Source organism: Biomphalaria glabrata, chromosome 7 (genome assembly GCF_947242115.1).
Source record: "Biomphalaria glabrata chromosome 7, xgBioGlab47.1, whole genome shotgun sequence".
Classification (NCBI taxonomy): domain Eukaryota; kingdom Metazoa; phylum Mollusca; class Gastropoda; family Planorbidae; genus Biomphalaria; species Biomphalaria glabrata.
Genome location: NC_074717.1, coordinates 39,062,199 through 39,089,346, shown reverse-complemented (window position 1 = coordinate 39,089,346; position 27,148 = coordinate 39,062,199). Strand labels below are relative to the sequence as shown.

The following is a 27,148-nucleotide window of genomic DNA, read 5'->3' as shown; positions in this document are numbered from 1 at the left end:
TACAGGTACCATCTGAGACATTAGTCTGGACCTAGGATTCCGCTTGATTTGCAGACGAGATAAAGCACAGTGTAGCTATGACAAATTGAATTGAAATGTGTTATTTTTAATAGACTTAGTTCTAATGACATTAATGGACTTAGTAGGCCTACTAATGATACGCTTTAATTGAGTCATCATCTCTCTATTTAATATAATGAACAGTTTTCGTGTCAAGACTTTTAGCTTCGACAATGTCTATTAACAAGGTAACAATCATTCATTAGATACATTTCTTTTTTTTTCATTATTCTGCTTTTTACATATTTCGGTCATCGTAATACTTTTGTCATCTAAGGAGCTGAGGGCCTAGCACTGCATTTTTTTTTCGTTCTTATGAGGCTTGAGACTAATGTGGGCCCGAAATGATCGGCTGCACACTGGGCAAGCTATTTCAGTTGGAGCTTGTGCGAGTTGCTTTGATTTTCTTCTTTGACACTTTTCGTCAACCAAGGCTGTTTTGTTGTCCCTGTCGATTTTTGCTCTAGTTTTCACATCGCAGCGCATACTCTATCATTGGCTTCCGTATCCCAGGTGGCAGGCTCCATGTTAAAAGTTCTCAGGAAGGCTTTGAGGGTTTCCCTAAAGCGTTTTCTCAGATCACCTACCTTGGGCTCGCTTTCCAATTCCAACTCTTAGAAGGCCTTAAAAGAGCCTTTAATGGATGCGGGACTTGGCCAGCCCATCGCAATTGTGACTGCATCAGGGCTGTGGATGCTTTGTAGGCCCGCTCTTTAGTGGACTTGTATGTTAGGCATCTTGTCTTAACGTTTTACATTCAGAATTATGGATTGAAACAAGTGATCATTCTTCTCTGTGTCATTAGACCATGGTAAAGGTTGGCTAAATCAGGAATACCAATAAAATTGTACAGGTTAAATCTCAAATAAAATGTCAGACTAGACTGACAAATAGATACTCATAGTAAGTATCTTTTTCTTTGGATAAACTGGTGTAATGTCTATGTAATGTCTATGTAATGTCTATGATATGTATATGTAATGTCTATGTAATGTCTATGTAATGTCTATGTAATGTCTATGTAATGCCTATGTAATGTCTATGTAATGTCTATGTAATGTCTTTGTAATGTCTATGTAATGTCTTTGTAATGTCTATGTAATGTCTTTGTAATGCCTATGTAATGTCTATGTAATGTCTATGTAATGTCTATGATATGTATATGTAATGTCTATGTAATGTCTTTGTAATGCCTATGTAATGTCTATGTAATGTCTATGTTATGTCTTTGTAATGTCTATGTAATGTCTTTGTACTGTCTATGTTATGTCTTTGTAATGTCTATGTTATGTCTTTGTAATGTCTATGTTATGTCTATGTAATGTCTATGTAATGTCTTTGTAATGTCTATGTTATGTCTATGTAATGTCTATGTTATGTCTTTGTAATGTCTATGTAATGTCTTTGTAATGTCTATGTAATGTCTTTGTAATGTCTATGTAATGTCTATGTAATGCCTATGTAATGTCTTTGTAATGTCTATGTTATGTCTATGTAATGTCTATGTAATGTCTATGTAATGTCTATGTAATGTCTTTGTAATGTCTATGTAATGTCTATGTAATGCCTATGTAATGTCTTTGTAATGTCTATGTTATGTCTTTGTAATGTCTATGTAATGTCTTTGTAATGTCTATGTTATGTCTTTGTAATGTCTATGTTATGTCTTTGTAATGTCTATGTAATGTCTTTGTAATGTCTATGTAATGTCTATGTAATGTCTATGTTATGTCTATGTAATGTCTATGTTATGTCTTTGTAATGTCTATGTAATGTCTTTGTAATGTCTATGTAATGTCTTTGTAATGTCTATGTAATGTCTATGTAATGTCTATGTTATGTCTTTGTAATGTCTATGTTATGTCTTTGTAATGTCTATGTTATGTCTATGTAATGTCTATGTTATGTCTATGTAATGTCTATGTAATGTCTATGTTATGTCTTTGTAATGTCTTTGTAATGTCTATGTAATGTCTTTGTAATGTCTATGTAATGTCTTTGTAATGTCTATGTTATGTCTTTGTAATGTCTATGTAATGTCTATGTAATGTCTACGTAATGTAATTAAGGATTGACTAGAACGTTTCTTATTGACCATCTACTATGTTGTACAAAAGACAGATAACATTTTAATATTTAAATCAAACTCTCTGTGTTAATCAACCAGCTTCTAGTAGCTTGACGCTACGGTGAAAAGGTTTTAATTAAAAAAAAACAACTAAATAAAAGAAAACAAGGTTACAAAGACAGTTTGTGTGGAAACAAACTCAAAATCGGCCCCCGAAGTGGTCCACCCAGACAGGCTTCAATATTTTAGAAAGAACATCCGAATGAAATTATATCAAGGACAAATGACAGATAAGAATGGAGAAAGAAGGTTGACAGATCTTGTGTAGTGCCCCTAACGGTCCAGCAGATCAAAGGATAGATGAAAGTGAATGTAAAGTTAGATGTGAACCTGGCCTAACTAGTTCCCCTTTCAGACCTTATGGTCTATAGGGCAGATGATGTAAAGTTCAACTTTTTCTGTGGCCTACGGTTAACGAGGGTCTCATGTAGCCTGCACAACGACCGACCGCCTTTACTTTTCCCCAACTAATGTCAGGTTTAGAGCTAGGTGGACTCAGGGGCGCCCAAAGATTCCGAAGTTGAAAATCCCAGTCTTCACCAGGATTCAAACCGGAACCCCCGGTTCGGAAGCCAAGCGCTTTACCGCTCAGCCATCCCTCATCCCATGGTTGAACTGATGTCTTATAATTGATTTGTTTTGAAAAGTCTCAATCTCTTAATAGAATTCCCGAGATGCGGGTTTGCACATGATTATATTATATTTATTTTAACAAAATGCAATTTAGAAGAATACTATTAGTTTTAAATTACGTCTAACTTATAATGCATACAAAATAGATTTCTCTTTAAAAAAATAGCAATCATTTGTTTGTGTGTAAATATAGTACTTTTTATAACAGAACTTAAATAACTTAACAATACAAATACAAATACAAAAAGTTTAGACAAAAAATCTACAACCGTTAGCATAAATGTGTTCAAAATATGCACAGCGTATGTTACCCCTTAAAAGAGCCTTAAGTGTTTGAGTGTTTAATAGTTAATAGTTGTAAAAGTGGTGTATTTTTATGAAAAAACTGCTTGCATAATTGATTTAAAAAATTAAATTTTTCGCTTTCAGAAAAGAAAAAAGTAGCCGTTGCATCAGAACTTTAAATGGTCTAAAATATTGTGATGTCGGATTTTCACTAACTTTTCTTGTTTACGAGATCTAAACGGGACAGACGGACAGACATTTCACACAAAACTAATAGCGTCTTTTCCCCTTTCGGGGGCCGCTAAAAATAACAACTAACATAAATAAAAAATGAAAACAAGAGAAAAAAAAAGCTTTTATGAAGTGTAATTGTATCAATTAGTTTGGATCAGTCATGTCATTAAATTTTATCTATATTGTATTTGCATCTATATTTGTATTGTTACAGTAGTTACGCTGAGGTGGTAGAACTGAATTTCCATTTGATTGGACCAATACAAATTATCTTATCTTATTTTAAATCTGTGCGATTAGAAATATTCTTACCAATTGTTTTTGTTTAGCGCTATTTCACGCTTTAAGCTTTCTCAATACGCTGTGATCCTATCACGTGACTGGACCAGTTGAGAATACGCTGTGATCCTATCACTTGTCTGGACCAGTTGGGAAGAGGGGGAGAACGAAAGGGATAACTGGTGGAATTTACTTTAATCGCTTTTTAAAAACCTTTATAATGGGGAACGACCTGAATTCGAACTCAAGCCTTCTCGAGCCGACATCCTAACCACTCTGCTAATGAAGTGCTAATGAACATTGAAGATTCTATAGTTATTTATTGTTTGTTTCATACTTACTTTAAAGCTGCGATCTATAATGGGGACTAATCCAGCTTATACCGCCACTTCAGTCAAGTACTATTTCTGTAACTTTTTGGAGATACCGAACAAATAATTAATTACTTATAGTTAATTAACTAATTGGTTATTTCTAAAACTTAATTCATGTACAAGAAATAATAGTGCAAAATTTTACTTCGATCAGAGATTTGGTGTCGGACAAATAACGTTGACAAAGTTTTTACCAAACAGACAGAGCGGGTTGTTATAATCGTGGGGAAAACCCATGTGAAATTAGAAAGAAACAAAATAGAAATGATACTTAAAAAAAACCCAAAGAATATATAAGGTAAAGAACGGCACAATTACTGTCATATCTCTCAACATGGGCGTAGCCAGGATTTTTTTCGGGAGGGGTTTGGGGGGGGCGGGATGCCCCCCCCCCCCGAGGAAAAAAATTATATGTGTGTGTGTGTACATAATTAATCTTTATTACATTCTGACCCTTTCGGAAGACGTTTATTGTTTATTGTAGACTCCCCGCCCTTGCTAGCAAGGGGGTCTGGGGGAGCTCGCTGCGAGCTCCCCCAGCGCGGGGCGAAGCCCCGCCGCCGAGCACTATTTCTGGTATTGAAAGCCAACAAAATGCATATTCTGAGGTATCTAAAGTGCATTATCTTGCTATTAAAAAGTTTTATTTCAAAAAGCTAATGTGCTATTCTTACTGACTTAGACCCTCTCGCGCCGTTCGGTGCATTTTCCGGAAAGCTGTTTCCGCAACTCTTATTTTGCGTAATTCATTTTGTCGGAGAACATGTCCCGCAAAACCTCATGCGACGCTCTGTCACAACCTTACTAAGGATTCGACTCCCAGTTCGGCATATAATTTCTTTGATTTAGACCCGATCTCTATGACTGACTCCTAAAATCTGTCTTAGCCATCTTTGTTGAGCCACATTTAATGTTTTTCAATTTCGGCAGAAGACTATTCACACTTTTTTAATGAAGCCCAAGCCACTGGTAGAAATGTGTAACCTTTCTTGACTACGCTTTTGGAATTACATGCCTGTATTTCGCTTTAGATTTTATATCGAAAAGGAAAGTTTTTTCGTCAAATCATCTGTTGAGGGGTTATACTAAAAAATCTCTGGAGTTTTTTTTTTCCATTTAGCTACGATCATAGAATTTGGTGACTGTAGTTTGCTTTAAAATAATATTGAAGAGAGAGGTTTTCAACTCTAAACGCTCTGTAGGGGAATTTTAAACTCAAAACCATCTGGAGGGGTTTTTAACTTTAAAGAAAAAGCCATCTGGAGGAGGGGATTTAAACTCAAAACCCCTTTGACTACGCTCATAGATTTTATAGTGTGTAATTTGCTGCTTTTTTTTTATCTTCAAACCCCAACTGGAGGGGGGGGGGGTTAAACTCAAAACCCCTTTGGCTACGCTCATAAAATTTTGAATGAGTAATTTGCTTTTTTATATTGAAGAGGGGTTTATCGTAAATTTTGGAGAGGGTTTTAAAATCAAAATCTTCCTTAATTGTGCTGTTGGAATTTGGGGATTGCTGTTTGCATTTTTTTTGTTTTGTTTTATAGAAGAGGGGGATTTAACTGCAAAAACCTCTGGTAGGGGGTTTAAAACTCAAAACCCCCTGTAGGGGGTTTTAAACTCAAAGCCCCTGGTAGGGGGTTTTAAACTCAAAACCCCCCTGGTAGAGGGATTTGTATCTCAAAACCCCCTGATAGGGTTTTTTAAAATCTCAAAACCCCCTGGTAGGGGGTTTAAACTCAGAACCCCCTGGTACAGGGTTTTTAACTCAAAACCCCCTCGGCTGTGCTGTGGTAAGTGATGATTTAGTATTAAAGTCTCACCTAAAATAAACAAAATGAAAGCAATAATCAGTCACTTAATTCCGTTCCCCCCCCCCCTGCGGGGGGGGGATTTCATTTCGGGGGGGTTTGAACCCCAAGAACCCCCCCCTGGCTACGCCCATGTCTCTCAATACCACACGATTTATCTTCCTTTTCAATATAAAACAAAATTAATTACTACTAATTAATTAATTAATTAATTAATTTTTCATTGATTCGTGTTTTGTTAGGATAAATGAATAATAGTGCAAAATGTGAGCTTGGTCCGAGAATAGGAAGTGGGAGAATGGACGTGTAAAAAACATTGTATTAGATAGATAGACTGAGTCAGTGAGTGAGTGAGTGAGTGAGCATAAGCTTTATAAGAAAAGTTCAATTAAAACGTGTGTATTTGATCTCAGGAGGTGCACATTGAACAGGAGAAAGTGGTATTGAGAAAAGAGTTGGGCTTTGTCAGTGCGGCCTCTTTTGTTGTTGGATCTATAATTGGTGAGCAATTTATTTGACACTTTTTCAACAGTTGCTATTATCTGTCATTTTACTTTTTAAAAAATACTGTACATGGCGTACATCCATTGTCTATTACTTTTCATTTTAGATACATACTTGAATAAATTGAAAATTTTGAATTAAATATCTCGAAATAGTGGATAATGCTGTTCAGGGCATGAACCATGGGCTCTCAAATTCAACAGCTGGGTCTAACAGCTTTACTTGACGAGGTGAACAAAACAGTCTCAATTACTGAGATTCTACAAAAAAATTTTTCTGATCTGTAAAGCATCTTTCATTTTTTGTTCAGAATTGAGCGTCTCATTTGTTGATTACCTAGACAGTTTAACCTGTTTGGCATTGCCCGACAACCTTCTTTTTTTTGTCATGTATTTCGCTGGTCTTTTTATTTGGGAACGTAGTGGCTGTAAAAACGATTGACTTCCGATCCGTTTCAGTTTTAAAACACGATGAAGTCTGGGATTTAAGAGTTTTGGATTCTTAGGGCGCCCCAATCCACTAACTCTAATAATTGGGCTGACCATATGACACCTTCATTAACTTTGGGTCACATTTACAGATAATCTTTACAATATCTGCCCCATGAGGGAAGTGGAAAACTTACCGTATCTATTTAAATTTTAGCAAATATGATTAATTTTGGTATTTAAAAAAAATGCATTTTTAATTTGTCTTGTGTTTTTAGCCCTTTAGAGATTTGAATTGTACTTTTAATATTTTAACTGACTTTCATAAAACGAACATAGCACACCTGCCACTAGAGGTTTATTAAGCTGTGGATCCTCCTACTGTATCTATTTTGTTAACATTTATTTGTCTATTTCATATGCTTACTGGAACGTGACGTCAAGGCTCAGGGATCTTTATTTCCCCTAAAGGTGTCCTCCAGAATACAGGGTCAGTTGGACTATGTCTGGTTGTGTGGGCAGTCGCTGGACTCATCTCTCTTGGATGTGAGTGAGAAAAATGTTCAAATCTTTTCTTGACATCAATAGTTTCAAAGATAAACAACATATATATGCGTTCCATATGTTCAGCTAAATCTATCAAGATTATCTTTTCCCTTCAGATATAAATTTTATGCTCTAGCTTAAATCTCACAAAGGACGTTATGACATGTCGTCGAGAAGGGTATGAACCATTGACCGTCGTGCCGACAGTCCGAAGCACATAATATACGGCCAGGTATCTTGTTATGTCTTGACCATGTCCACTAAGACAAACAAACCACTCAGCAACATTTTGATCACGAACTCTAACAACAGAGTTATTTCTCTTAATTGTGTATTTGTGTTTACTCTTTAGCTGCTCTTTGTTATGCAGAAATGGGAGCCATGATTGGTATCTCTGGTGGCCAGTATACGTACATAAGACTCGGACTTGGGAATTTTTTAGGATTCATTTTTGCTGCCCAGGTAAGTCTTTTGTGGACAGTGAAATTCATCAATGCTATAATGTCTCAGTCTTTCACTCTCTATTTGTAATTGATCACTCTGATTATAACATGTCACACAATGGCCATGGTGAAAGATGAACTGACAAAACTTAAAGACCCACAACTTTAGAAAAGATTTGAAAGGAAAGGGAGAGTAGAAATTTTTTTTTTAATTTCTGAATTGAAGAGATAAGTAATACTTTTCATTTTTAGGTAAGTTTGACTGAGTTTTTTAATTCATAAATTAATTCTGTCTATTTCATGAACGTTTAATTAACTATTATTGACAGTTCAATAGGACTAGAGTCTTTTCATTTATTGTTTAGGACGCACAAATTGTCAGGAAGCAAGTGCACTATTCATCGTTAATAATCATAACATCAATAATAATAATGGTTATGTCTTCGATACCGAAGAATAAGGATGAGTGCAGTGTTTCACATGGCCTGGCAAACCCATATGTGACCTGCATTTTTTAAAAAAGCTTATATCAACACATTCTATGTTCTATGTCTGTCTGTCAGTCTGATATAAAATTAATGTTATTTCTTCCACACCCAATCTCGGATAAAGTTGAAATATCGCGCAATAGTTTCTTGTATCTGGAGGCCCGGAGGCTGAGTGGTAAAGCGCTTGGCTTCCGAGCCGGGGGGTCCCGGGTTCGAAATCCTTGGGAAGGATTTTTAATTTCGGGATCTTTGCGGCGCCTCTGAGTTCACCCAGCTCTAATGGGTACCAGACATTAGTTGGGTAAAAGTGAATGCGGTTGTTCGTTGTGCTGGCCATATGACACCCTCGTAAACGAAGGCTGTAGAAACAGATGACCTTCAGATCATCTGCCCTATAGACCTTGAGGTCTGAAAGGGGAACTTTTTTTTTCTTGATTGAAGCACATTGCGAAAGCTTAAAGAATAAAATTGCGCTAAATAAACAAAAGCAATTGGTCCAATTGGGGGATTTATTATTGTTACTGTTAGTTTAGATCTATTACAAATTTAATTACATGACATGATCCAAACTAATTGATACATTTACGCTAAATATACACTTTTTTAAAAAGTATTTCTTTATATTTTCGTGCTCTGTATCTGATCCAGATAAAGCCTTTATTATGCTTGTTCCTGTGACCCCCACAGACCTCTCCACCGAACTCGGTTCTGAGCAGCTTTCTTCATCTCCTCCCATGTCCTTCAATAGCCTCAGCCTTGCTGATGGCCGACCTCTTCCGGGTTTGCTTGGGTCTTTCTCTGTCCTTGTGGATCACAATCAAGTGCCTGCCTTGCAAGATTGGCAGTTGGTACCGTTATCAGTCGAAGACTAGTCACTAGTCCCTTATCGTTGACAGTTATTATGACCAGTCAGATATCGCAAGAATAAGGACTTCTGCGTTTTACTGACTCATTACGCTGGACACAAATATTTAGACAAATGCACATTCACTCGGGAAATTTCTCTATTAAATTACTCTGCCCAAAAGATTGCTATGAAATAAAACTCAACGAGCTGCACCTTGTCATTCAAAACTTTCTTTTTTACAAAGCTTATATCCATTCTCTACGTCTGTCTGTCTGGTTAAAATTTTGAACACGTTATTTCTCCCTCTTCCCATTATCGGGTCAAGTTGAAACATTGCAAAATTATAAATAGTTCCTAACAAAACATTAATCAACTAAAAAAACAAAACAACAATTTATTAATTACTTACTGATAATTAATTAATGTGGTTTAATATCTCAAAAGGGAAATAAATCTTACAATGTTGAGATATAGTGCTGTAAATGTTGAGTTTATCCCCATAGATATTCTTGTGCATGCATCTATTCAACATGAGCTTCTTTCAACAGAAAACTCTGCTTCGGAACTCAATAAGTCAAATCATCATGCTGCTGACATTTGCCAAGTACACAGTCTCTCTACTACCAACATGTGGTTCACCTCTACTCTTGGAGAAGTTGATCGCCGCTTTAACTTTAGGTGAACACATTCTCAAGTTACAATCTAATAACAAAATTACCTATTTATTTCTAAATTATTATGTAATATATAAAGCAGAATGTACGACGTATGTGTGTATGTCCCGCATAGAAATCAAAACCGTTTGGCCAATCTTGACAAAACTTGGCATAAATGTTCCTTAGATCATAGCGGAGACCATAGTGTATGTTTATTGTCCTTCCACGACAGGAGGGCCCTAAAATAAAATATATAATTTTATCTCTATTAAAAAGCGAAACTTTTTAACAAATCGGGTAAAACCGTTTTCACAGTATTTATATGATTGCGTGAATATGTCGGCTAAACGGGAAACCTATTTACTTGTCTTACCTTTATTTTCGTGGTAAAATAAATATATCAAAGGAACATTCGCCATGTTTGACAGGTCTTAATCCAATCAACTATATCAGTAATACCCCAACTATGGCCAGCAGGTCGTGGGTAGTATTAGGCTAGTAATTTATAAAACGAAGTTAATTATTTATTTTAATAGACGATGTCAAGTACCAGTATAAGGTCATACACCTGTAATGATGGTGTTCAAGTTGTCGTTTTCACATCCATTGCCTCCCCTCTCGTGTAATTAAATGTCTTAAATGAGTTTCATGAAGGACAGATCAAAGAAAGTAACCAAGGCAACCAAAAACATGCAAATAAACAAAAACACAGGGACGAAACAAAAAAACAACAACAACTGGTCTAACTATTAAATATTATTTACATTTAAACATCAATCAATCAATATATCCTTGTATGCAGGGCCGGATTTAAGTATGAGGTAGCCCTGGACACACATTTTTGGAGACCCCTGTCAAGTTGGGTTTCACGGGTTTATCTAGTGGATGATATAATTATCCGGTTTCCCCACCTCCTCAGCAGGATAATGTATTAATCAAAGAACAACAGCACACCAAGTTGCACATTAACCGAACTGTAAACAAGTGATCTTCGATTGTTGAATAATAACAATAGTCAATACCAAATACAAATACTTCAATTTCAGAATATCTACATATCATGGGATAATAAGTTATAGCACAATGCACTATGCAAATGAACACACTTCACGCGCACACACTCAGTTTAGGCCAAACGGCCCGGTGGCTCCAAATACAGGAACCTAAGTGTGACGTAAAACACACACACACCAATATTCTTGACACCAATACACATGCCTAATGCAACAAATTCATGTACCTTAAAACACGTCAATCAGACAAGATAGACAACTTCACGCGCACTCGACAACCTGTACAGTGTACACTTTTTTTAAAAAGCTTCAATAAAAATCTACTTATTAATGATAAAAGCTAATATCAAAAGGCGGCGGCATATCTTATAAGAAAGAAGTAGAGTATTTGTACATTGAAACTAGTTTCCTACATTTTCTATATTTTTTTAATTTGTGGAGGGTAAGGCCCTGGGTTGATCCACTGCCGTAGATGTGAAACTGCATAGCTATATTACGAAAACGGTAAAAATGGGCACTTCTTGTCAATCGTAAGATTTAAAACGGTTTTAGTAAAATAAAATGCGAAACAAATGCTCGAACAAAAAAAATAGTATAGGTAGCAAAATCTCTTTTGTGGAGGAAACTTTTTGGTGGCGACCCCGGGGCAGTAGCCCCGCCTGCCCTGTTTTAAATCCGACCCTGCTTGTCTGTTGTACTCAATATCAAACTGATGCGCGATGACTTGGGTAGCATGCTCAGTGATCACCCCTAAAGTGTTGCTTCTGGAGCATAATTAATTGTAACAGAATATCTTTGTTAATGACCAGTCAATGTGATGTTATGACCAGTCAATGTGAAAGTGTTGTGATGATTTTGTTATTGTAACTCCAGTTATTTTTTAAGAATGATGTACATTGAAACTGTGTTATTGATACTTCCTTCTTGCAGTGGGCATTGTCTTGATCAACATGTATAGCTCTAGGATAGCAGCCAGGCTGACGGTGGTGACCACAGCTGGGAAGACCTCTGCCCTTATAGTCATCTGTGTTGGCGGCGTAGTGTCCATTATTAAAGGTAAAATTTTGACGAAAAATACTTGATATTTCAGCTATGTAAAATTTTATTTGTTAAACAATGTGTAAAAACGTGTTAACCCTCTGAACATTATCTTATAATTACGTCCTGTAGGAGATAATTGACTCCAAGTTTAATCATTGTGAAAGACAGATAGTTCTTATGTATGTGTTTAGATTACACAAGTAATCCAATCCACCATGTTGGCGTACATATTCACTCGACACACACACACACACACACACATTTGTATACAAGCTTAACACCCTGTGTACAAGACAAAATATATGTGTTAGTGCAGTGTACTAAAACCAAATAACCAGACGTTCAAGGATTTTCAATGATCTCATAACTTATCTACTTATCCACTTATCTACTTATCTACTTATCCACTTATCTACTTATCCAATTATCTAGGTATCCACTTATCTACTTATCCACTTATCCATTTATCTACTTATCCACTTATCTACTTATCCACTTATCTACTTATCTACTTATCCACTTATCTACTTATCCACTTATCTACTTATCCACTTATCTACTTATCCACTTATCTGCATATCCACTTATCCACTTATCTACTTATCCACTTATCTACTTATCCACTTATCTACTTATCTATCTGCTCCCACCATTTGGTCTCCATACATGTCTTTCATCAGCCATCACTTCCTTTTCAAACATCGCACTTCCAGCTTTTAAAATAAATCTTACGCAATTCACCCATCTCTAAAATAGCCATAGAGTCATTCTATAAGACTATAATACATACACACACGCATACACCATAATGAATATAGGGAGTAGAAGACCTAGATACTTGAATCATAACTTTTCTTAAATTCTACATAGGCGTCAACAGCGAACTGAGCAGTGGATTCAGTGGCACGAGAAGTGACCCATCCTCGATCGCTTTAGCTTTTTATAGCGCCCTTTGGGCGTACGGTGGCGCGTAAGTTTCTACGTACATTCTATAGACTATAGATAGAGCATTACATTTTATGTTAAGTGTATCCTGGTCATTTATGTGACATTATATAATGAATGGAACACAATGTTAACTACATGCTTATCATTAAAGTCCAACCCGAACTGTTGGTTCTGGACCTTGTTTGTCGAGGACATTTTTTTTCCGGCCTCATCGTTAGGGGAGACAGGGTGAGAGAGGAAAAGTTACATTTTCATCAGGGAGCTAACACAGCACATTTTCATCATTGAGCTAACACAGCACATTTTCATCAGGGAGCTAACACAGGACATTTTCATCATTGAGCTAACACAGCACATTTTCATCAGTGAACTAACACAGCACATTTTCATCATTGAGCTAACACAGGACATTTTCATCATTGAGCTAACACAGCACATTTTCATCAGTGAGCTAACACAGGACATTTTCATCATTGAGCTAACACAGCACATTTTCACCAGTGAGCTAACACAGCACATTTTCATCAGTGAGCTAACACAGCACATTTTCATCAGTGGGCTAACACAGCACATTTTCATCAGTGGGCTAACACAGCACATTTTCATCAGTGGGCTAACACAGCACATTTTCATCAGTGGGCTAACACAGCACATTTTCATCAGTGAGCTAACACAGCACATTTTCATCAGTGAGCTAACACAGCACATATTCATCAGTGAGCTAACACAGCACATTTTCATCAGTGAGCTAACACAGGACATTTTCATCAGTGAGCTAACACAGCACATTTTCATAAGTGGGCTAACACAGCACATTTTCATCAGTGGGCTAACACAGCACATTTTCATCAGTGGGCTAACACAGCACATTTTCATCAGTGGGCTAACACAGCACATTTTCATCAGTGAGCTAACACAGCACATTTTCATCAGTGGGCTAACACAGCACATTTTCATCAGTGGGCTAACACAGCACATTTTCATCAGTGGGCTAACACAGCACATTTTCATCAGTGGGCTAACACAGCACATTTTCATCAGTGAGCTAACACAGCACATTTTCATCAGTGAGCTAACACAGCACATATTCATCAGTGAGCTAACACAGCACATTTTCATAAGTGGGCTAACACAGCACATTTTCATCAGTGGGCTAACACAGCACATTTTCATCAGTGGGCTAACACAGCACATTTTCATCAGTGGGCTAACACAGCACATTTTCATCAGTGGGCTAACACAGCACATTTTCATCAGTGGGCTAACACAGCACATTTTCATCAGTGAGCTAACACAGCTCATTTTCATCAGTGAGCTAACACATCACATATTCATCAGTGAGCTAACACAGCACATTTTCATCAGTGGGCTAACACAGCACATTTTCATCATTGAGCTAACACAGGACATTTTCATCATTGAGCTAACACAGCACATTTTCATCAGTGAGCTAACACAGGACATTTTCATCATTGAGCTAACACAGCACATTTTCAACAGTGGGCTAACACAGCACATTTTCATCAGTGAGCTAACACAGCACATTTTCATCAATGAGCTAACACAGCACATTTTCATCAGTGAGCTAACACAGCACATTTTCATCAGTGAGCTAACACAGCACATTTTCATCAGTGGGCTAACACAGCACATTTTCATCAGTGGGCTAACACAGCACATTTGCATCAGTGGGCTAACACAGCACATTTTCATCAGTGAGCTAACACAGCACATTTTCATCAGTGAGCTAACACAGCACATATTCATCAGTGAGCTAACACAGCACATTTTCATCAGTGGGCTAACACAGCACATTTTCATCAGTGGACTAACACAGCACATTTTCATCAGTGAGCTAACACAGCTCATTTTCATCAGTGAGCTAACACAGCACATATTCATCAGTGAGCTAACACAGCACATTTTCATCAGTGAGCTAACACAGCACATATTCATCAGTGAGCTAACACAGCACATTTTCATCAGTGAGCTAACACAGCACATTTTCATCAGTGAGCTAACACAGCACATATTCATCAGTGAGCTAACACAGCACATTGTTTTTAAAATAAGCATTTCACGTGGAGGGGATGAATGAAAAGCTGCACTAAGCCGGCGTATCCACCACGACAGCCCTCTCAAATTGTAAGAAAAGGGTTGAACACCGATGTGTTTGAGAAGCCTCGTCCAGCACAATGGATGGGATAAAATAATCAACCGTTCGGTGGATGACCCTCGGACAGAAAGATGGGCGAAGTGTTAATCTCTTATTCCTGACCTCCATCTGACCAAATTTTCTGGATTTAAAGTTGAATTATGTGTTAAAATTTTATTATATTGGCCAAAACAAACAAAAATAATAATTATTTATTTTTTTTAGCGCAAATTTGACCTGTTTGGTTGAGGAAATAAAATCTCCTGGCAAGTAAGTCATTCATTAGATAAGACAAACTTGATCACTCTTAAAATTGCTGATTTCATACTAGATGTTAGTATCAGTAAAAAAAAATGAAGGGATATGAAGAAATGTGATGGCTGTATAATGGAATCTATAGAAAAACTACAATAAAAAATTGCAAAGAGAAAAGTTGGCAGATGTTTTTTTAACCCTAAGAAAAAATCAGGAGCTGGCAGCCCTTAGGCAGTTACTATCACACAATGTTATACCCTGGCAGAGTCTGCGGCCAAGCTGACCTTAAACCGTATGGGCACTTGCCGTTATTTTGGACATATCATCTGGGTGGAATGTGGGGGTGGGGGAAATGGCTGCGTGGAAAACATCATTTCGACAGTAGCTAATGCCCAGGCATTCATGTCTTTTCTATGAGATGATCCATAGTCACTTCGTGTTGAAGAAGGTCACAACACTAAATTAATTATGTCAAAGACGCTTTAATTAAAGATCACATTTGCCAACTAAATAATGAAAAATACTTAGCGCTACAAGTGAACAATCTTATAAAATTTAATTCTTCAGTACTGAAAAGTTGCTAAAATTAGTACACGGTTGATTAAAATGCTTTGCTTATCCATACTTCTGTATTCTGTACACCCCGAGATACCAAAAAGTTTTTTAGGGGGATTTTCCTTTATGTATAAAATATCGTACTAAAAATTCTTTTTTTTTTCTCCAGAAATGTTCCAAGGTCTATAATGACTGGCTGTTTGTTTACACTCGCTATCTATGTGATGACCAATGTGTCCTACTTGGCTGTAATGACCAGGTCCGAGCTACTTCAATCGAACGCTGTGGCTGCTGTAAGTTACAACAAAAAGAAAATTTGAGGCGCGTTGGCTGAATGATACAGCGCTTGGCTTTCTGAACTTGAGGTCCTGGGTTCGAATCTTGGTGAAGACAGGGATTTTGAATTTCAGGATCTTTATGGCGCCTCTGAGTCCATCTATTAGTTGGGTAAAAGTAAAGTTGTGCTAGCCACATGAAACCCTCGTTAACAGTGGGCCATAGAAACAGATGACCTTTACATCATCTGCCCTATCGATCGCAAAGTCTGAAAGGGGAACTTTACCTAGTTCTTTGCAAGGGGGGGAGGAGCTCAGGGGATTGAGATTCAAACTAATTAGAACTTTCATTTCGGTGTTTTAACTTAAATAGTAAATGATCGGTATCCTGTGAGTGCTGGCAGCCTGTGTTTATGTACTGCCAGTGTGTGTCAATTTTGTTGACACTTTGTGATAGCGATGCCTTTGTCTCTTTTCTTTCCCAGTTGTTTGCAGACAAAGTGTTACAGAACATCTCCATCTTGATTCCAGTGGCTGTTATGGTTTCCACATTTGGATCTACCAATAACAACGTACTGAGTACCAGCAGGTCACAGAACGCAAGGAAACCATTACACATTAATCTTATTGCACATTAGTCTTATCACACATCCTATTTATCATTTATTAATCTCATTATACTCTTTCTCTAAAACTTTTTTTTGTCTTACTTAGAATAACTTTCACTGCTGCCAGGGACGGCAACCTACCAGACTTCCTCAGTTACATACAGATCTCGCAGTTAACTCCCTTTGGTGCCATGACGATTACAGTAAGCACTGGTGCTAGAACGAGCTTAATTAAGACATACGTACAAAGCACATTATAGATATTTTAAAAATATATTAACTATTGTTTCTTCATTGTCAGAAAAAAGGTTATATAGAATGGTCACGTAAATTATTGGACATGGTGTCCAGGAGGTGATCTTTGTCATATTCCAGAGAATATCAACTTCGTAAAGTCATTACACACCCAGAAATTTTCCGACTTTTTGTTATACTCTACGAAAGGGAGAAAAAAAAAGCTATCTATAAGGCTATGGCTATCTCTTAATCTCATGATGACAAGGGAAAATTAGGATACTTCTAGTTAGAAGGTCCTGGGTATCACTGCTGACCCTTTCATAAACATGCGCCATTTAAGTCTTTAATTGTTTTATTACTTTGCAAAAGTGTTTGAAATTATTCTTGCAAGACTATTATTTTTTTCTCGGCCAGTTAGATCAACACTAACGCCATCATACAACCGCAGGTGATATAAAAAATTCTGTCCTTTCTTAAAGCATGGGCATAACTAGGATTTATTGTATGTATGTTGTGGGGTGGGGTCATTTTTAAAAATATATTTAAGAAATGAGTGCTCATTACAATAAGTCGGTTCATTTTTTTAGTAAATAGAATAGGTTCTTTATGGAGCCCCTTCGCCAAGTGTTGTTTTTTCCTGTATTCAAAAATGTATTTTCCGAGTAGCCTAAAGCTCGACATCCATCCGTTAGTCTCCATTTACTAAGTGTCGTGCTGAGGCATCTGGCAGTGTTGCTCAGGGTTTTAATGTCTCTGTACAAGGCAAGATCCCAGCATGTACCTGTTCTATCAAGACTTTACTTTTTCAATTGTCTCTGAACACCCTGCGATCGTTCTGGGTGTTTTCTACGGTTTCGGCGTCCACATAGCTGTGCCGGTTTCTGGGATCGAAGTTTTCCCGGATTAGGTTCCTGACATTGTCCTGTGCTAAAACGTGCCAAAATCGCTTGATCCTTTCTGTCATGCTGCCACTACTGGTTTGTTCTGTTTGGGCCTTTCAAGTGCTTGCAGACTTCCTGTTCCGTGTTAACTGTTGATGGTCTATTTTGTTGATGAGTATATATATGTTAATGGTGCATGCGAGTCCATATGACACAACAACAGAATGAATCAAGAATATACTTAATAACGCAGGCTGGTAACTTCAACAATTTAATAAACAATAAAAAGGGCACAGTCCTCTGTCGTCGCTAGCCTAGCGTCCTCTTAGGCGTCTTGTCCGTTATTCTTCTTGTTCATAATCCTACTCTGTTCTTACTCGTCACATTACTTAGGAAAAACCCGATTCACATCAACTTCTACGCATCTTGTGTCATTACATAACATCTGTTCCAAGCTTCGCCAAACGAATGATTCTTTTTTTTTTCGCTCTCATTCCACAATGGGAAGGAATCCACATCACCATTAGAACCCCTTCCATTAAAAAACGAAAGCAAAACTACAATCTAGAGCTCCCAAGGAAAAGTTTTTTTTCCAACTCTTGACTCACATTTCAATTCAGTTATAGAATCAGCTTTCATCTCAATTTTTGAATCAGTTTTTAACTCAATTATTGAATCAGATTTTCAATCAGATATTAAATCAGTTTTAAGTTCTTGAAAAAAAAGTAATGTGTTTTATTTTTTTTTTCTGTGTTTCACAGGTGTCCTTATCTTTATTATATCTGTTACCAGCTGACCTGGGTCAGTTCATCAGCCTCGCTGGGTTTCTAGATGCTTTCTTCGATGCCTGCACATTCGTCGCATTGATTCGGTTCCGTTTACAGACAATGAAAGATGCACATAGGCCAGTGAAGGTGAGAAGGGAAAGAGTTAAAGTTTTAAAAATTCTGTTCTATACTTAGTTACAATCTTAAATAGTTGACTTAAAGAGGCTGTAAAGTCAGATTAGATTTTATTGCATCCTCATTCCTTTCTCTCCCTTCATTTTTTTCTCTGTCTTCCTTTCTCTTTCTTTCCATCCATCCACTTCTCTCTCTATTTCCTTCTCTTTGTTCTCTCTCTTCCTTCCTCCTTTTCTCTCTCTCTTCCTCCCTCCTTTTCTCACTTTCTTCCTCCCTCCTTTTCTCTCTCGCTCTCTTCCTCCCTCCATTTCTCTCTCTCTTCCTCCCTCCTTTTCTCTCTCTCTTCCTCCCTCCTTTTCTCTCTCTCTCTTCCTCCCTCCTTTTCTCTCTCTCTCTCTTCCTCCCTCCTTTTCTCTCTCTCTCTCTTCCTCCCTCCTTTTCTCTCTCTCTCTCTTCCTCCCTCCTTTTCTCTCTCTCTCTTCCTCCCTCCTTTTCTCTCTCTCTCTTCCTCCCTCCTTTTCTCTCTCTCTCTTCCTCCCTCCTTTTCTCTCTCTCTCTTCCTCCCTCCTTTTCTCTCTCTCTCTTCCTCCCTCCTTTTCTCTCTCTCTCTTCCTCCCTCCTTTTCTCTCTCTCTCTCTTCCTCCCTCCTTTTCTCTTTTTCTCTCCCCCTCCGGTCTCTGTCGCTCCATACCTTTTTTTATTTTTTCACTGCAATGTGGGAGTGCCATAAATAATTAATATGTATCAATGTCTAAATTTTGTTTCGCCTATGTATTGTTTTAATTTAAAAAAAAACACAACTTTGTTTTTGCCTAGATTCCACTCCTGATTCCTATTCTGATGTCGTTGGTGAAAATCTACTTGTTTGTCGCACCTATCATCTTCAAACCTAGACTGGAATACGTGTACGTCGCTGCTAGTGTTTTTACTGGTGCTACCTTACTGTATATACCTTTTGTACGCTTTGGTCTCAAAGTACCATTTTACGGTAAGATTTAGATAATATTGTTATAACACTGGCACTGGTGTTGATAGGGTGTGTATGTAGTCAGCCGACGCAAATCGCCAAAGGCCAGTGCTAGACGAGCGGTTAGTCCTGATTCGACGACTTTTCGGGAAGGATCTGTGTTGTGAATAGTACTCAGGCCAGTCAAGTACGCGTTACGCGCTCTTTGCAAGATAGCTGCTCCCTGTTTACTGTTATCAGAGATGAGTTAAATTTTTCGTTTTGTTGTATTAAAATCAAACCAAATTCATTAAAAAGCTATTTAACTAATAAACTAATATCTTTAAATTATATATTTAACTTAATTCAGCATTTTTTACACTAATTAATTCAAATTAACAACTCTTAGCTTAGGACTAGATCTAGTGAAATCTAGATCTAGTCTATATTTATTATTATCCATAGATCTAGTCAGTCTAGTGTTAGACTTAGACTTTAATTAAGGCTTTAGATCTACTAATCATCTACTAATACTACTAATAATAACTAATAGTAATATTCTATATAGTTAGTTCTACACGTAAATATTTTGATCTAGAATTAGATCTAGATCTAGTCTAGGTCGTCTAGGTCCATATTTTGAATTTAATAAACCATTTCATTTGATTTAATTGTCATTGTCATTGTAAATTAGCTTTCATTTTAGATTTAGACATAACTTAGGCATTGTAAATCTTAAACTAGACTTAGACTAGACCCCTTTAAAAACTAAAATCAACAACAGTCATCATGAAATTGCTCTGGCTATTTATCCTAATAATCACTAAATACACACTAGCTGAACACAGAACCAGATCTACCTTAGTCAACACTAAACTTAAAAAGGAAACAACAGTCATAATCAATCATCACACTTTAGATCAATGCAACTTCAAAAATAACCTAACATACACATCCATAACACTAAAGAAGATTACCCATCTCAAATGGAAGTTCTCAATTAGACACAGCAGAAATAAATACCTTTCACTGTTAATATTAATAGCAGGAGATGTAGAGTCAAATCCAGGGCCTAGATCTAAAGATAGATGCAACATCTGCAAAAAAGTATGCACCATGAAACAGAAAGCCATTCAATGTGACACCTGCGATGAATGGTACCATGCATCATGTCTCCATATGAATACACCTGTGTATTATGCCTTAGGCAACAAAGATGCATCATGGCACTGTGTACCGTGTGGGTTACCTCAGTTTACATCAGGACTGTTTGATTCCTTTGATGCAGACACTTCTAACCCATATAACATCCTAAACACCATCCCAAACCAAACTCACCAACCACTAGCCAGATCCACTCCTGTTAAACCTAAATCTACTAAAATTAATACAACAGCCTCACTAAACAAATCTACTAAAGAAAGAACACCAAAATACCTTAAAACCTTAGTAATAAATTTTCAAAGCATTAGGAACAAAACAGCAGACTTAGAAATTTTATTAAAATGTGAGAAACCAGACATAATTGCAGGAACAGAAGCTTGGCTACATCCTGAAATTTATAATGCAGAAATTTTCAATAGTAATTATGAAATTTTTAGAAAAGATAGGGCTGATAATCATGGAGGAGTTCTTTTAGCAATAAAAAACACTCTTATAGCAGAAGAAATTACCTTACCTAACTCAAAAAATATAGAATCAACATTTTGTAAAATTAATACCACCTCAACATCCCTAATAATAGGCAGCATTTACAGACCACCAAATTCTAGTTTAGAATACATGCAGGAACTATGTAATCAGATTACTACACTTAAAGAGACAAATAAAAATGCAGTTTTTTGGATTATGGGTGATTTCAACCTACCTGATATAAATTGGAAAACACTAACCATAGATAAACACCAAAACCTTAAGGACATAAATGAGCTTTTCATAGAAACTTTACACAACCTAAGTTTAGATCAAATCATTAAAAAGCCAACTAGATTAAACAACACATTAGATCTCTTCTTAACCAACAGACCTGGATTAGTAGTTGATTATGATATTATCCCTGGTCTATCAGACCATGAGATCATAAAAATATACAGTCAGATAAAAGCAGTAGCCAATACAAAACCCAAAAGAAAAATCTTACTCTGGAATAAATGTAACCTAACACAACTACACCAAGCTGCATTAAACTTTCAACAAACATTCTTATTAGAAAAAGACATTAACCAACCAGTCGATGACCTCTGGAATTTCATTAAAAACCATCTTAAAAGCATTATAGAAAATCACATACCAACTAAATACATATCAAACAAAATAAATAAATGCTGGTTTAATAATAGACTAAAGAAGCTTTGTAAACAGAAGGAAAACCTATATAGAAAATTTAAAGAAACTAATGCAGAAAGAGCTTACAAAAAGTATATAAAAAAATTAAACACTTAACCCAAAAAGTAAGCAGACAGCTGCAGAGTGAATACATAAACAATGTAATATCTAAAGATAACAACAAAAACCTATGGTCATACATTAAGTCTAAGAAAATGGAAACAACAGGCATAGCGCCATTAAAAGATGAACATAACATAATACATAATGATAATGGAACTAAAGCAAACATCCTAAACAAATACTTTGCATCAGCATTCTCAGCCCCAGGAGACAAAGACATATTACTGAATTTGAACCAAGTAGACAACATAGAAGATATAGTAGTACAAGAAAATGGAATTAAAAAACTATTAGCCAACACCAAACCAAATAAAGCGTCTGGACCTGATGGTATTCCAGCTAGATTACTCAAAGAACTAAGCAATGAGCTAGCCCCAGTGTTCAAAATACTCTTTCAGGCTTACTTAACCAGGGCAGAGTACCAAAGGACTGGAAAGAAGCTAATGTCACCCCCCTATTTAAAAAAGGAGAAAAATCTGACCCAGGAAACTACAGACCAGTATCACTTACCAGCATCACAAATAAAATCCTAGAACAAATAATATGTAGCAACATCATAAACCACTTAGACAAAACATAATGTCCTCACACCATACCAACATGGCTTTAGGAAATATAGATCATGTGAAACACAACTAATAGGACTAATTGATGATTTTTCAAAAGGTTTAGATAATAGTGAACAAATAGATGCTATCTTACTAGATTTTTCTAAGGCTTTTGACAAAGTTCACCACCATAGTTTGCTTAAAAAATTAAAATATTTCGGCATTAATGGTCCACTGCATCAGTGGATTAAAGATTTTCTGATAGGGAGAGAACAAAATGTAATAATAAATGGCTCTAAATCAACACCGATAACAGTAAACTCAGGTGTACCTCAAGGAACAGTCTTGGGTTCACTACTATTTTTAATTTACATAAAGGATTTACCAAATTGCATTAGTTCAGGAACAAAAGTCAGATTATTTGCAGACGATTGCATAATATATAGAACAATAAAAACAACACAAGACACAGATATTTTACAAAGAGAATTAGATGAATTACAGAAATGGGAATCAAATTGGAGCATGTCTTTCCACCCAGAAAAATGTCAGTTGTTAAGAGTAACAAAAAAACTAAAACAAATTAATTCCACTTATCTTATTCATGACAAACCAGTAACACAGACTAAAAACGCAAAATACCTAGGTGTTATAATAAATGAAAAACTATCATGGAATCCACATATTGATGAAACTACAAAAAATCAAACAAAGCATTAGGATTTATTAAAAGAAATTTCTATAAATCAAATAAGAACATAAAACTAAAATGTTATTTAACCTTGGTTAGGCCAATAATAGAATATGCAACCTCCGTTTGGGACCCCTCAACTCAAGAAAACATTAAGAAACCGGAACAGACACAAAATAGAGCAGTGGGATTCATAACAAACGAATATTCACATTTGACTAGAGTAACACCTTTAGTAAAATCACTAAATTTAGAAAGCCTTCAGGACAGAAGGCTCAAAAGTAAAGTAGCAATCATACATAAAACACTGAACCATAATCTTCAAATACAAAAACCAAATTTAATAAAATACTCTGAAAGACACAAAGATAAAGGCACATTCCTCGTCCCATATGCTAGGACAAATTTGTACAAATACTCCTTCTTCCCTAGTGCTATTAGAGCATGGAATGGGTTGCCTGAGCTAGCCAGGAAAACCAGTGACTTGGCAGAATTTAAGTCATTGGTTAATATGCATGACTAAATGCATGACGCGTAGGACGTAATCATCTTCTTTTTTGAAGTAACGTCTGTATTATATAAGAAGAAGAAGAAGTAGTCAAGTGATTAAGCAGTACGGTGGAGTGACGCTCTCTGTAGGTTTCAGGAATTCTAGCAGGGACACTATATAAGAGCGAAGGTGTCACAATCAGTACGGTTTACTACAGGAGTTGACTGAAAGGTTTGGCTTGGTTCAGTGCAGTTCAGTGCAGTGTGGTTCAGTGCAGTTCAATGCAGTGCGGTTCAGTGCAGTTCAGTGCAGTGAGGTTCTGTGCGGTGCTTTACTACGGTTCGGTGCGAAGTATAGTCAAGATACCCTGTGAGTACGAGAGAACGTCTTGATCTTGATATGAGATAAAACGTCTAACACAACGAGACCAGTGTGTGAAGTCAGTCCTGAATAGTTAAGCCCAATGCAAGTCCGGAACGAAGCGGAGAGTCCAGTGGAGTTTGATACAGTGGTACAAGAGTTGATACGGCGGCACGGTTGTTAACTGTGTACTATGTGTACAGTCATTGCTACATGTTGCCAAGTGTACAGTATTGCCTGTGATTTATTTGACATTTAACCCAAGAACTTGACAACAAGAGTTCCAAAATAATCTGGTACTTTAATGAGTAAATAAATAAATAACAGCCAAGTCGACACAATTGGCAACACAATAAACTGACTACACTGTACTGTCGTACTTAACTCTATTGTCTCTCAAAATCTCATCCTAGACTCGTACTGCTTCACTCGAGGATTCACTTCTCCCGGACTGGCTTCATGGTAGACTAACAACTCCAATCTCCTCGCTGTCCTGTACTGAACTGCCTTACACACTCTGTCTCTGGTCCACGAAGGTCATACTACTGAAATGTATGCGTCATGCTCTATTGTTGGATAAATAAGATGTTTACAATAAATTTAAGCAAACACGATAACTTGCTCATTGTGATAGTAAAAACACACACAAAAAATGGAATTTCCATACTACTTAAAATAGATTTCTAGCTAGTTCTTAGCAGTTGGAAAATTGAAGAATGGTGTTCAAACAAAGGGAAGACAACAGCGGAATTAGTGAGTTTATCAAAAAAGCTTACTGCGTCTACTTTTGTGAGTCTACTATTGAAATGTAATTATATTGGGTGTTTATAGTGTGTGTTTAATATTTTTATGATTTGTAGTTCAGACGTAAAAATGCTTTGTCTTCACATAAATACGTATTTCCGTCAATGCAGTGGGGTTTGGGTCATCGGTTATATTTCTGATGATGATAATAACAAACTCATCTCATGTCTATATTAGTACTCTGAACGAAGTGGATAATCTTCTTTATTGTAAGTTTCAATTTTGACTAGACGTGTACTTGGGCTACCTGGTCGTGCGGTATGCGCTTCAGTGTTATGACGAAGGTCCCAAATTCGAACCGTGGTCGCTTCCACTCTCTGTCTTCCTGCAGGAGGTTCTGGGCTACGACATGGTAATCATTTCTGTAAGAACGTTGGAAACTTACTTAACTCTTTCTCTTCGTAATTATTTACAACATTCTGGGGGAATCAACGTTGGTATCGTCAGTTTGGAGAGAAAGAGTTAATTAAAAAAAAACACAAGAAGTAAAACCCAAACGTAATAGAAAAATGTGGAATGATTTTTTAAAAACATTTTCCTCCTCGTTTCTTTCCCAGTCAAACAAAAAAATACAATAAAATAGTCATAAGAAACAAGGTTACAAAGACAGTTTGTGTAGAAACACAAACTTAAAATCGGCCCCCTAAGTGGTCCTCCCAGGCAGGCTTCAATATTTTCAGAAAGAACATCCGAATAAAATTATATCAAAGACAAATGAGAGATAAGAATGGAGAAAGAAGGTTGACAGATCTTGTGTAGTGCCCCAACGGTGCAGCAGATCAAAGGATAGGTGCAAGTGAATGCAAAGTTAGATGTGAACCTGGCCTAACTAGTTCACCTTTCAGACCTTGTGGTCTATAGGGCAGATGATGTAAAGTTCATCTGTTTTTGTGGCCTACGGTTAACGAGGGTGTCATGTAGCCAGCACAACGACCAACCGCCTTTACTTTTCCCCAACTAATGTCAGGTACCCATTAGAGCTGGGTAGATTCAGAGGCGCCCAAGGTTTCCGAAGTTGAATATCCCAGTCTTCACCAGGATTCGAACCCGAGACCCTAGGTTCTGAAGACAAGTGCTTTACCTCTCAGCTACCACGCCTCTCCAGGCCTTACTGAAGTCTTATAAATAATTTAATTGTTTTGAAAAGGCTCAATCTCTTATTCGAATCCTCAAAAAAAAAAAAAAAAAATTCCGCAAAAAAATAATGTTCAAGAAAATAAAGTTTATTAGATTACTATTCGTTTTAAGTAGAGTCTAACTTATAATGCATACTAATTAGCTTTTTCTCTTTAAAAAACTGCTTGCATAACAGATTTTAAAAATTAGATTTTTCGCTTTCAGGAAAAAAAAAAGTAGCCGTTGCATCAGAACTTTGAATGGTCTAAAATATTGTGATGTCGGATTTTCAAAATCTTTTCTAGTTTACGAGATCTAAACGGGACGGACGGACAGAAGGACAGACGGTCGGACGGACAGACATTTCACACAAAACTAATAGCGTCTTTTCCCCTTTTGGGGGCCGCTAATAAAATCTTTTTACCATTTCGTACTACAAATTAAAAAAGAGGGATAACTCTCCTTATTTTATAACAGGAAATTTGCAGGAAGTGATTTAAAAAAAAAAACTCGTCAAAGTAGCTAAATGTAGATCTTAATAGGTCTTCTGTTTTGGTATAATGTATACAGTTGAATTCGAAGTTGACCACTTCCTTCGACCAGATGGATTCAGGGCATTGCACTTGACAGCGAGCTATTGCAGCTGAAACTTTTCAACCAGTTACATTTAGCTCCTAGTCGCCCAAACTTAAAACTACATCACAAAATAAGCAAGCAAAATATTTTAAAAAAATACTTGTTATAAAATTGTCTTAGGGGAAGAACTTCATATTTACAGATATATATCTCAATATTGTACGGCGTGAAACAAAATTTGTTAATTACCGTTATTTAATTTACTCGTTTGTTATTGTTTGGTTTATTAGAAACAACAAACAGTTGTGCGAATGTTCAAAATGATTGGAAACTGGAAAGTGAGAGACATAAGGCGTACAGACTTTCTACCAGACAGACGGAGAGAATCGCTTTAAGCTTTGTAGAATAGAGATATGTCTAACAATAGCTACTCAATAGAAGTTCTCTAAAGTTATCAGCAATCACATAACAAAAATGTTTTTCTTTCTTTCTATAGATAACATCGTGACATGTTTGCAGTTGATTTTCGAAGTCTGTCCACCAGCTAAATCTGAACACAAGCCTTGATACAAAATATGTATAG

The 27,148-nt window shown here is 36.6% G+C and overlaps 1 protein-coding gene across 1 annotated transcript; it reads left to right on the top strand.

Moving 5' to 3' along the window:
* The first annotated feature begins 13 nt into the window (after positions 1 to 13).
* Positions 14 to 27,148, top strand: LOC106061835 (b(0,+)-type amino acid transporter 1-like). The gene is made up of 14 exons (XM_056036473.1): positions 14 to 248; positions 6,218 to 6,305; positions 7,181 to 7,282; positions 7,635 to 7,744; positions 9,609 to 9,738; positions 11,660 to 11,785; positions 12,641 to 12,740; positions 15,099 to 15,143; positions 15,853 to 15,976; positions 16,444 to 16,547; positions 16,673 to 16,769; positions 18,446 to 18,598; positions 19,403 to 19,574; positions 27,062 to 27,148. The coding sequence occupies exons 1-14, from the start codon at positions 234 to 236 to the stop codon at positions 27,130 to 27,132; spliced, it is 1,437 nt and encodes a 478-aa protein (XP_055892448.1). The 5' UTR covers positions 14 to 233; the 3' UTR covers positions 27,133 to 27,148.

Coding starts and splice junctions, on each gene's coding strand:
- LOC106061835 (XM_056036473.1), top strand. Junction 6,306..7,180: donor TGTTGTTGGATCTATAATTG/GTGAGCAATTTA, acceptor CGTGACGTCAAG/GCTCAGGGATCTTTATTTCC. Junction 19,575..27,061: donor TCTCAAAGTACCATTTTACG/GTAAGATTTAGA, acceptor TTCTTTCTATAG/ATAACATCGTGACATGTTTG.